The 12,183-nt window shown below is 35.7% G+C and overlaps 1 protein-coding gene and 1 pseudogene across 1 annotated transcript in view; one reads left to right on the top strand and one right to left on the bottom strand.

The window, feature by feature from the left end:
* Positions 1 to 12,183, top strand: part of astn2 (astrotactin 2) — a 432,572-nt gene that overhangs the window by 207,453 nt on the left and 212,936 nt on the right. Inside the window, exon 5 of the mRNA XM_039661894.2 lies at positions 1,451 to 1,552. Coding sequence (XP_039517828.2) covers positions 1,451 to 1,552 — 102 coding nt within the window. The remainder of the gene's footprint in view (positions 1 to 1,450; positions 1,553 to 12,183) is intronic.
* On the bottom strand, positions 2 to 1,130 carry LOC148981534 (uncharacterized; annotated as a pseudogene).

The following is a 12,183-nucleotide window of genomic DNA, read 5'->3' on the forward strand; positions in this document are numbered from 1 at the left end:
AGCGACCTCTGACCCAACACATGACGAGCGACCTCTGACCCAACACATGACGAGCGACCTTTGACCCAACGCATGACGAGTGACCTCTGACCCGACCCATGACGAGCGACCTCTGACCCGACTCATGACGAGCGACCTCTGACCCGACGCATGACGAGCGACCTCTGACCCAAAGCATGACAAGTGACCTCTGACCCGACGCATGACAAGTGGCCTCTGACCCGACGCATGACAAGTGACCTCTGACCCAACGCACGACGAGTGACCTCTGACCCGACACATGACGAGCGACTTCTGATCCAACACATGACGAGTGACCTCTGACTCGACACATGACAAGTGACCTCTGACCCGACGCATGACAAGTGACCTCTGACCCAACGCACGACGAGTGACCTCTGACCCGACACATGACGAGCGACTTCTGATCCGACGCATGACAAGTGACGTCTGACCCAACGCATGACGAGTGACCTCTGACTCGACACATGACAAGTGACCTCTGACCCGACGCATGACAAGTGACCTCTGACCCGATTCATGACGAGTGACCTCTGACCCGACACATGACGAGCGACTTCTGATCCGACGCATGACAAGTGACCTCTGACCCAACGCATGACGAGTGACCTCTGACTCAACACATGACAAGCGACCTCTGACCCGACGCATGACAAGCGACCTCTGACCCAACGCATGACGAGTGACCTCTGACCTGACACATGACGAGCGACTTCTGATCCGACGCATGACAAGTGACGCAAGTTTCACTGGAAGGTCCTATTAAGACATTTATGCTGAAAATGACGAGGTCATATTTTTTTTTACAAAAATTAAACATTCACAGATGAATTGTTCACAATACGATCTATATGCATTTACAAAAAAAACATATATTTAGGGGGAATTTGCGTTCCATTTCATTCGTTTCTTTTCTCACAATATCCCATCCACACATCAGATTTTCAAATCATTGATGTGTTTTTATTATCGTTTAATGCCTCTGACTAACCAACTGACCAAACAAAATCCCACTCACTCGAATCTCTAATTAAAACAGGCGTCAGTGAGTACGGGTCCCTAAACACAAGTAAGTGGACTTCAGCAAACGGTCTCCTCTGCTGTTGCATTGGAAGAGTTACACGTGTATTGAGCGGCTGAAATTGAATATGGTTCTCCGAGTCCAGATGGCGTCTCTGTGGAGCGCTGAGCCGTTACGGAGAGGGCAGCCCAACATACACTGACACATCACTGCTTTATGGATGTCACAGCATTCATTACGCACACACGAAACAAGAGCAATAGTTTCACAGCTGTCGTTTTGTTTTATTAGGGTCATTAAATGTTGAAATCCAAGGTGACATTGGATAGCATTTGTCAACGTGTGAACACTTGTTTGCATCACAACATATTAGTATCTGTAAGTGTTGATAATTCTCTCTGTGTGCAGCTGGAGGCATGTTCGTCCGTCCGGGAGATTCTGGATCGGAAATGGAGGACGACACTCAACTCAAGTTCTACACGGAGCACCGGGGCCGTCGCCGCACCAAAGGTGACCACATTCATTTGACCGTCATCTCACTACTCATTTACACCAGATCAGATGTGCTGACAATTCGATAACGCTTTAGATTACAGCCACGGAAAGTACTGTGTAATTAAATTAATTTTTGATATGTTTTAGTTTACCTCAAGGGCATTCAAGATGTAGGTGTCTTTGTTTCCACAGTTTTTTCAATTTTGATATTTTTTAGGTCAAACCGTTTTTGTTTGTCAGTCATATAATGGAGGTCTATGGTCACCACCTCAAAGAGCATGCACAGAGAAGTCCAAATTAAACATGATTTAATGACTCGTGAATGTAAGTACACACTGATGGCCTAAGACACGAAACGAGTGGTGTGTGTGAGAAAACCAACAGTATTTATATTGTTTTTACTTCTTGTAATCACAGCCACGTCCAACTGATCTGAGAGTGCTTTGTGGCTGTGATTACAAGAAGTAAAAACAATATAAATACTGTTCGTTTTCTCACAAAAACCGCTTGTTTCGTGTCTTAGGCCATCGATGTGTACTTAATGAGTCATTAAATCATGTTTAATTTGGACTTCTCTGTGCATGCTCTTTGAGGTGGTGACCATAGACCTCCATTATATGACTGATAGACAACAACGGTTTGACATAAAAATATCAAAATTGAAAATAGAAAGACACCTACATCTCGGATGCCCTTGAGGTAAGATAAAACATATCGAGAATTAATTTCAAAGTGAACTATCCCTTTAAGAGGAATTTACTGTGTAACTTTCGGTAATTAAAGTGTACCTATAAATTACTTGCATATAAGTATATGGGAACAACATGTTAAGTTTGGGGAATAAAGGGGTAACAACCAGGAGAATTTAAAAAAAAATATTTATTTGTTTAAATATTTTATTTATATATTTGTATCGGTATCGGCCTTCAAAATCCTTTATCGGTCCGGCTCTAGTAACAGTTTACGTGTTGCAATTCTGCCTTTATTTCTCAGAATTGCGAGACAAAGTAAGAATTGCATGATAAAAATTCACAATTGGAAGATATAAAGTCAGAATTGCGAGATATATGCTGACTTTACATCTCCCGATTCAGTTTATATCTCACAATTCTGACTTTATATCTTCCAATTGCGAATTATAAAGACAGTATTGCGAGAAATAAACGTGCAATTCTGAGAAAAAAAGTCTCACAATTTTGACTTTATATCCCGCAAATCTGAGATAAAGAGTCAGAATTGTGAGAAAAAAAGTTGCAATTACTTTTTTTTATTCTGTGGCGGAAACAATCTTGCGTCTCTTGAGTCATAATGTCTTTTAATGTCATCTTATGGAGTAATGTAAAGAGTAAAGAGTAATGTTTGTGATTTTTCTACATTGTCAAATATAGCACACAACAAAACCATATGCAATTTGAACATGTGCTGAAAGCAAGCTAAACTATGTGAACACGTGCAATGAAAGTCACAAGATGAACACGTGTAACAAGACAAACTCACTGCATTCTTCCCAATCAAAACCACAGTCGAGCAAAAACATGAAGGAATGACAAGCCTGTACGGCATTCTCCGCTAAACAAGGTCCTAGAGTCACAAATGCTGGACAGGAATCTTTGAAATGAGCAAAAACATTAAAAGAGCCACAAATTAGTGGTTTATTAGAGAGGCAAATGATTCTCACACAGCAAGACTCTTCACTGTCGGCATAATACCGAACATATCTTCGTACAATGGTTCAAAACACAGTGCAAAATGGATAGCAGGTGTGTGAGTTTGATATGGTTTATTATGGTAAACTAAAATCATATTCACTTGAAATAAAACAAATGCTATTTGAACATGAGTATAGTTTAACTTGAGGTATTCAAATAACAAAGTAAAACTAAGAAACTTTAACTAATGAAACCAGAAAATGTATAAAATAAAATCGGTAACACTTTACAATAAGGTTCATTAGTTAACTACATTAGTTAACATGTACAATATGTGAACAACACTTCTTCAGCATTTATTAATCTTAGTTAATATTAATTCCAACATTTACTAATACGTTATTAAAATCAAAGGTTAGTTAACGGACTATGAACTAACATGAACACACAATGAAAAGCTGTATTTGTATTAACTAACATTAACAGAGATTAATAAACACTGTAACTAATGCATTGCTCATCGTTAGTTCATGTTAGTTAATGCATTTACTAATGTTAACTAATGAACCTTATTGTAAACTGTTACCATAAAATCTAATTCAAAATATGAACACAATATAATGATATCATGTCAACACTTTTTAAACGTCCACTATTTAATGTTAAAACTGAGTTTCATGAATTCACACAGCAGTCTGCATGGAAATACATCCGGCTGGAATAAAGATCTGTCTATGCAAAGCAGCTCACGGTGTCTACATAAACGGAGGAGGGGAAAATCACTCACTTCCCGTTGTTATTTTATCAGGGTTGAGAGACAAACAGCTCCTGGTAGAGATGATTAGCTCAGCGTGTCTCCTGCAGTCGCAGTCATCTATCACCAGCTTTCAAAATGACCCGCTGAGAATTTACGAGGATGCACAAAGCAGGGCCTCAGAAGCGACGCACATCACTGTTCACACTGACACCGCTTTCAGACCGCTTCATTGCACACGCTGAATTTAATACCCAAATCTACACTATAAACTATAACTGTGCTCTAAAACCCAGAGCACACGGCATATTCTCACTCTTGCATGAACTCACTTTTGAAAAGGTAGGGAGTATTTTCTATAAGTCATGAACATTTCCACCCAACGCAGGTTTATTGAAGAAAAAAACAAAAACATTTTTGCAAGCATTGAAATAAACTCATTTTCACATAAGTTATGATTATACTCTAAAAAATGCTGGGTTGTTTGCTGGGTCAAATATGGACAAACCCAGCCACTGGGTTCCATTTTTAAATGACATTTTTAACCCAATGTTTGAGTTTGTCCATATTTGACCCAACATTGGGTTAAAACAACCCAGCATTTTTAGAGTGTTTGTAACCTGTAAGACTTTGTAACACAAATGAAGATGTTTCTAATGAAATCTGACATATTTCTGTCCCTTTCTGGACCGTTTTGACTAACTGTGATGTTAAAAATACTGTACAAACCCTGTTATTTCCGAACATCTGCTTTACGCCTTTATAGAACAAAAAAAATCATGATATTCATGATTGTTTAAAGTGATTCAAATTGGCTCTGCGTGAAAGAAAAGATCAAGCCATTCTTTTATAAAAGAAGAAACACCTTGGAGAAAGACAAAATCCATAACTACACTTTAAACACAATGCTGGGTTGTTTCAACCCAAATTTGGGTCAAATATGGACAAACCCAAATGTTGGGTTAAAAATGTAATTGAAGTTGGAGTTGAAGTTGGGTTCAAATTTTTAATTACATTTTAACCCAACATTTGGGTTTGTCCATATTTGACCCAAATTTGGGTTGAAACAACCCAGCATCTTTTACAGTGTACAGTGGCAGATTATCAATTAGCCTAATCAAGTAGGGATGCACCGATATGGAAATTTTGGCCAATACCGATAACCGATAATTCTTTATATTTGAAAGCCGATAACCGATATAATGTCGGAAAATCTAAATCCAAGTGTTTATATAATTTTTAAAAGCCTGATTACAAAAGTAACAATCGGCGCGTTGAAATCCATGTCCCAAACACACAGTTATAAAGATGTTCTCATTGTGATTGTATGTAGCCGATATGACTGACTTGCGCTGCATGTTGCACTAAACTATATTTTCCTTTTTTGAAGTGATTTTAATCATATTTCGAGCAATTAAAACCCATCATGTTGAAAGTAAGCATTTGAAGTGTCTCATATTTATCGGCTTTAATATATCTGGCAAAATTTTAAACTGGTCCGATATGACATTAATAATAAAAAAAAAAAAAAGTATATCGGCCGATACCGATATTTTGCAATCTAGACGTATTTGCGTGCACAAAACCATGTTATTATCTAAAAACACATTTATCATAGTGCATGATTTGTAGACTAATACATTTGGATGTTTGCATCACATGTGTCTTTCTAATGTAGTAAACTTGCTCAGAAGCTCTCCGGACACAGAACTGCACTTAACCCAAATGTTGGGTTAAAAATGCAATTTAAAAAAATGTACAGTTGAAAGTGAAATTTGAAATTACATTTTTAACCCAACATTTGGGTTTGTCCATATTTTACCCAAATTTGGGTTAAAACAACCCAGTATTGTTTAGAGTCTTAAATACTATGTACTGATGATTATATTTATATATATATATATATATATATATGTATATATATATATATATATATATATATATATGTATATATATCAAAAGTTAATTGCGATTAATCGCATCCAAAATAAAAGTCTGTTTTTACATAATATATTTGTGTGTGCTGTATATAATTATTTTGTATATATAAATACCTATGCATGCATGTATATATTTAAGAATTATTTGCGCTTAAATTCTGTATATATTTATAAATACATAATCTATATTATATAAATATAAATATTTTATATATGAATAACACATTTTCTTAAATATATACATGCATGTGTGTGTATTTATATATACAACATAATTATATACAGCACACACAAATATATTATGTAAACACAGACTTTTATTTTGGATGCGATTAATCGCAATTCATTTTTGCACAGCCCTAATATATATATATATATATATATATATATATATATATATATATATATATATATATATATATATATATAGTTCTTTTGTTTACTGAAATGGATATGTGATGTTAAAACTAATATCATAGATGGCATTTATAAATATTCAAAACTGAATCATAATTTGACAAAATTCCAGCTTGATTGGAAATTTTCCACAATAAAATAAAAACTAAAGTCTACATAGTAATTGTCTAAAAACGAACCAATTATAAATAAGCAAACAAACACAAGACGTCCGAAGGCTGGTTAGCAGGCGCGGTTAATCCCGTGGGAGATGTTGTATCTATTTCTCCTCTCATGGCCATTTAAAAGTTTTTTTTTTTTTTTGTTTTTTTTTTTGTGTATAGTGACAAATAATTGTATTTCTGGCAACACATTTAAATTGCCTGTTTGTTTTTGTAAGGCTCTTAAAAAGATGAAATGGACCTGTTTTATATGTTATATCTCGAGACTGTGATATTAGACCTCCCAAGGCAAGCATCACTGCTGTTATTGCTCGTAGTTCTTCCACCCACTTTAGTCTCAGTTTGTCCCACGCCGTGTGTGTTATGGACATGAATGAGATCTTAAATCTTGCAGCTGCTGTTACACTCGTCTAAATGATCAGGCTTGCAATTTTTACCTGGAGGATTATAAAACATGTAGGGGAAAAATACACAGACCAACATTAAACCCAAGCTCTATCTGGAGACCATTATATACATTATACAAAAAAAAAGAAAAAGAAAAAGGCAGTGTGTTTGGCACAGTTGTCTTCTGCACTGTATTAATAATTTAAAGGAATAGGAAACATACATTTTTACATGTTTTACTACATTTCAACCCCAAACGTTCTTCTCAGTATACACTCGAATTTGGGTCAAATATAGACAAACCCAAATGTTGGGTTAAATTTTAACCAAACTTCATCTTTTACTTTCAACTGTACATTTTTTAATTCCATTTTTTTTAACCCAACATTTGGGTTTGTCTGTATTTGACCCAAATTTGGGTTGAAACAACCCAGCATTTTTTAGAGTGTATTATGTCTAAATCAAGCTGTATTGAAATCTGCACTGGTAGAACTGGTTAAATCTTGCTCATTATCAAACCTGGTATAGCTCTGAGCAAAAGAGATGAAACAGGGTTCATTATTGATCCTCAAGACCAATATTTGCTCTTCTGAGCCACTAATAGCCATGAATTATGGCATATACTCCATTTTAAAGAGGGTGTTGTGGGTGTACACCCAGAGAATATTTATATGGAGGAGTGGAGAGGATCTATGTAGCATATATTTGGTTCCTTTGCTTGTTGATTTTCAGTTTGAATGTGCGATGGAAAATGGTCCTCGATAAACAGCCCTTATACTTTGAGCACAGCAGAAATAAACAGAAGACTGGGCTTTCTACAGTTGAGTGTGTGTGCATCTATGTGTTTGTTTGTTATCATTGCACATACAGTAGTTTGTGTAAAGATGCTCTCTAGCATTAAAGTGTGAAGGACACACGAGTGTGAAGCTGTGCTAAGTTGCGTCAAGGACTTGCTCATTCACTTCTGAAACCCATGAGTGTGTGCGCCTTCAGCGTTCATATGCTGTTGTGTTGGTACATATGCTAATGCAGTGATTTCAGCCTGTTTCACATTTAAAGACGCGTCATTGTACCCTATTATTACAGTGACTGTTAATGACTAAACACAGCAATATTCATCAATCTTTTCTGTATTGTCATGTATACAGTATTTAAACACTACTTTACATTTTTTAAAGGGATTTATTTAGCAAAAATATCAGATATTTTTGGTTAACTCTCAGAAAGCATGTGTCTTTTTTAGCTAATACTCTAAAAGCTGTCTTTTACATTTACATTTTCTCCAAAGTGACTTACATTTGCATTTCAATGTACACATTTTTTATCAGTATTTGCTTTCTTTGGGAATCGAACCCGTGACTTTGGCATTACAAGCGCTTTGAGCTACAGCTATTAACAAATAAACAGAGAGGTGCATCTTAGATTACACTCTAAACAATGCTGGGTTGTTTTAACCCAATTTGGGTCAAATATGGACAAACCCAAATGTTGGGTTAAAAATTTAATTACAAATTTCAACTTTCACTTTCAATTGTGAATTTTTTTAATGACATTTTTAACCCAACATTTGGGTTTGTCCATATTTGACCCAAATTTGGGTTGAAATAACCCAGCATGTTTTAGAGTGTAGTGGTCAATAAACATTGAATATTCAGCGGTGACTCTTAAATAGTATTTTGCCTGTGTTTATGGGACAATGCTTTCCTTGTGACTGTGCAATGAGACAGAAACAACAAATCTACAGTGGCCCGATTCTCAAAGAATGACCCTTATTTTAAAACATACATAACTGGATTTTTTTAAGAATAACTTAAATAACTTAACTTAAATAGCAGTGATGGCTTGGGCTGCTTCAGGCCATTTATAGGAGTAACAATGATGGAGCACAATTGTGTGAAATTGCTTTAATATAGCACTTTAGTAAGTTAATATTAAGTAAATAAGTAAATTATATTTTAGACACAGTATTGCCACATTGTTTTAAATCACAGAACCAATGCAACACCAAAAAAAAAAAACAAACAAAAAAAAACAAACAGTAAAGGCATTTTATTCCTGAATTATACACATCGGTTGAGTGAATAATACAATGACTCACTCATAAAAACATGTTTTAACAATGTAATCATTGTATAAAAATACATCAAACAAAGTATACAGGTTTAATTTAAAGATTATAAAGTCATTCAAGGCTTTAATCTCTTTCGCTTTACTGTTTTGCGTTAATATCAGTGTATCAAAGACCTGTTTCTATTTTAAAATGTGCCATGCTTATGTACATGCTAACATTTAAAATCTTTCTAAAGCATTTATTAATCTTATGTTAATGTCAACTTAACTAACAAAAGCAAAGATTATTGGATGTATTGCTCATTGTTAGTGTTAGCTAATGCATTACTGTCGGGACCGTGCTGTAAAGTATTACCAAATAATGTTTAATTTTAAGAGACACTACATTCACTGTAAAAAAAATATTTTCAAGATTTGTTATCACAACATATTTTTATTTTGTCAAATCAACTTTATAATAATTTATTTAGTTGAGATAACTTATTATTTTGAGTTTCTGATGATTAAATTAATCTCCTTCATTTAATTAACTCACCGAACTTTTTCCAGTTCAATGAGCTTAAAATTTTAAGGCAACCAGGTTACTTACTTTTTTAAGTTAAACCAACAATATTTTTACAGTGTAGTAATCACATTTTTTCTTTTGTCAAATCAACTTAAATAATTTATTTAGTTCAGATAACATATAATTTTGAGTTTCTGATGGTTAAATTGATCTTCTTCATTGTATTAACTCACTTTTTCCAGTTCAATGAATTTAAAATTTTAAGGCAACCAGGTTACTTACTTTTTTAAGTTAAACCAACGATATTTCTTTACAGCGTTGCATCACGCACACACTAAGATCGATGAAATAATGTGCGTTCAGTATCATGTTTCTGCTATCTGAAAGCAACCCAGTTACTCGTGAGATCAAGATCTCTTCCAGATGGTGTCTTCATTTCAGTTTTGTTTATTTGGTCCACCACGTCCACTCGGTCAGCGGCCATCATCTGTTTTTAAACAGACATCTCCTTAAACTCCAGTGGAGGTTGTGCTAATAATCGTGGGCTGTACGCCGGCTGCGATCCAGGAACAGATTGTTGTGTTAGAGACGTGGGATACTGTGAATATTGCAGTGTGAAGAAGAAGAAGAAGCCAGATGTGACCTCTCAGAGGAGCGACAGCAAAACAAACACTCACATCTGTGAGACGTTTGGATGCAGCCTACAGGAATCTCAGCATCTTGAAGTTTGCATTTACTTTCACTCCATCAGGCCCTCTATAACACTTCGCTGCGGATATCTTAGCACAGTGTTTTAGGCTAACTGTGATATCTAAGTCACGTTGGATAATGATCCAATGCAGTCTTAACAAGGACTTTGTTGATTAGAGAATAAAAAGGCTATTAAAAGGCTATTAAAACGTATGTTTGTGAGTTTTACATGTCTCAGATCTGGTGCTGGTATTCATTGTTACCTGTTACTTTGACTTTATCAGGATATTTAAAGTATCTAATCTTAAAGTATCCCCTTTTTACAAGATGCAATATTGGTCTTGGGTGTCCCCAGAATGTATTTGTGAAGTTTCAGCACAAAATACCCAACCCGATCTTACGAGAATTCGTATGAATTTTACGAGGGGGCTAATTCGTAACAATTCGTACGACCTAAATCGTACGAATTATTACGTTTTTGCTAAATCGTACATATTTTACGAATTGGCTAATTCGTATGAATTCGTACGAATGACCTACAACCTCACCCCGCCCCTAAACCTACCCATCACGTGGGTTTAGACAAATCGAGTGAGGTCGTATGAATTAGTACGAATTAGTCCCTTTTTAATCACTCATACGAATTGGTCGTGAGATTGACATCCCACAGTTAATTTATTATAACCATTTGAAAATGTCATTTTTGGGGCCTGTTTTAAAAAGAGCTGTTTTGGTGTATACCACCTTAAATGTAAATGAGCTGCATATCCCCGCCCTGCCTTTGGGTGAGGGCGAAACTTGCGGACCGATGGCAGTCGGTCTAAGCAGGCAAATGTGAGAAGATGTCAAAAAAAATATATGCAGTTTTTAATACAATATATTTAAATATATATATATATATATATATATATATATATAGAGAGAGAGAGGGCGGGGTCTATGCCACAACCATAGTGTCAATCAAACCCCTTGCTCATTTCTAAATCACAAAGCGCTGAATCTTCGAACAGCTCGTTCTGAGTGCAGATGATTTATTGAGATTATTAAAAAAAAAAAAAAAAAAAAACACTGGCTGGATTTTTATCATTCTACAGTGGTTTTGCTCACACACTGCCAACACCAACCCGATCTCACGGGAATTCGTACGAATTTTACGAGGTGGCTAATTCGTAACAATTCGTACGACCTCACTCGTATACAAATTAGTACGATTTTGCTAAATCGTACATATTTTACGAATTGGCCAATTCATATGAATTCGTACGAATGACCTACCCCTGACCCCTAAACCTAACCGTCACGTGGGTTTAGACAAATCGTACAAATTCGTACGAGTGAGGTCGTATGAATTAGTACGAATTAGCCACTTTTTAATCACTCGTACAAATTCGTACGAATTGGTCGTGAGATATCGTAGGCCAACACACATTTATGTTCAAACACCACGTAAAAGTGAATTTTGCATAATAGGTGCCCTTTAAGGTTGCCAAACCCTGTTTAGTCATTTCAGACAGCGGAGAGGACAGAAGCTTTAGTTTAACCTCTGTCTCACAGATGAATCGCTCCTGTTAAGCTATTCTTTCAGTGTTACATAAATCCCATCGTCATCACTGAGCTTTTCATAAACACTCTCACTCCCACGTCCACTCCATAGGGAGCTTGAGGACTCAATTTATAGACAGGCTGTCCTCTGGAAACATTGGGACACTTGTATTTTCTCATGTTATTGTTACATTACAGGTGCTCGCTGTATTATTATTATTATTTTGTTATTATCATCATCATCATTATTGAAATAAATTGATTCCTTTATTAAATCATGCTATGTGAACAGTATATCACAATAGCAGAGAGTTGTTAACCCTGGGTCAGAATCGACAGGCTCTGCACAGTTCAGTCGGAGAACAATGTTCTTAGAAAGTCATTGACAATTTTAGATGACACATCTCTCACTTTGTATTCAGAATTTGATATCTTTCCTTTGGGAAGACGATACACAGAACTGCTAGATCTTTTGTGTCAGATGCAGTTTAAATACTCATTTGAAGCGTGAGGATACTGTGGTGTATATCC

Source organism: Pimephales promelas, chromosome 4 (assembly GCF_988280905.1).
Source record: "Pimephales promelas chromosome 4, fPimPro1.hap1.1, whole genome shotgun sequence".
In the NCBI taxonomy this organism is placed as follows: domain Eukaryota; kingdom Metazoa; phylum Chordata; class Actinopteri; order Cypriniformes; family Leuciscidae; genus Pimephales; species Pimephales promelas.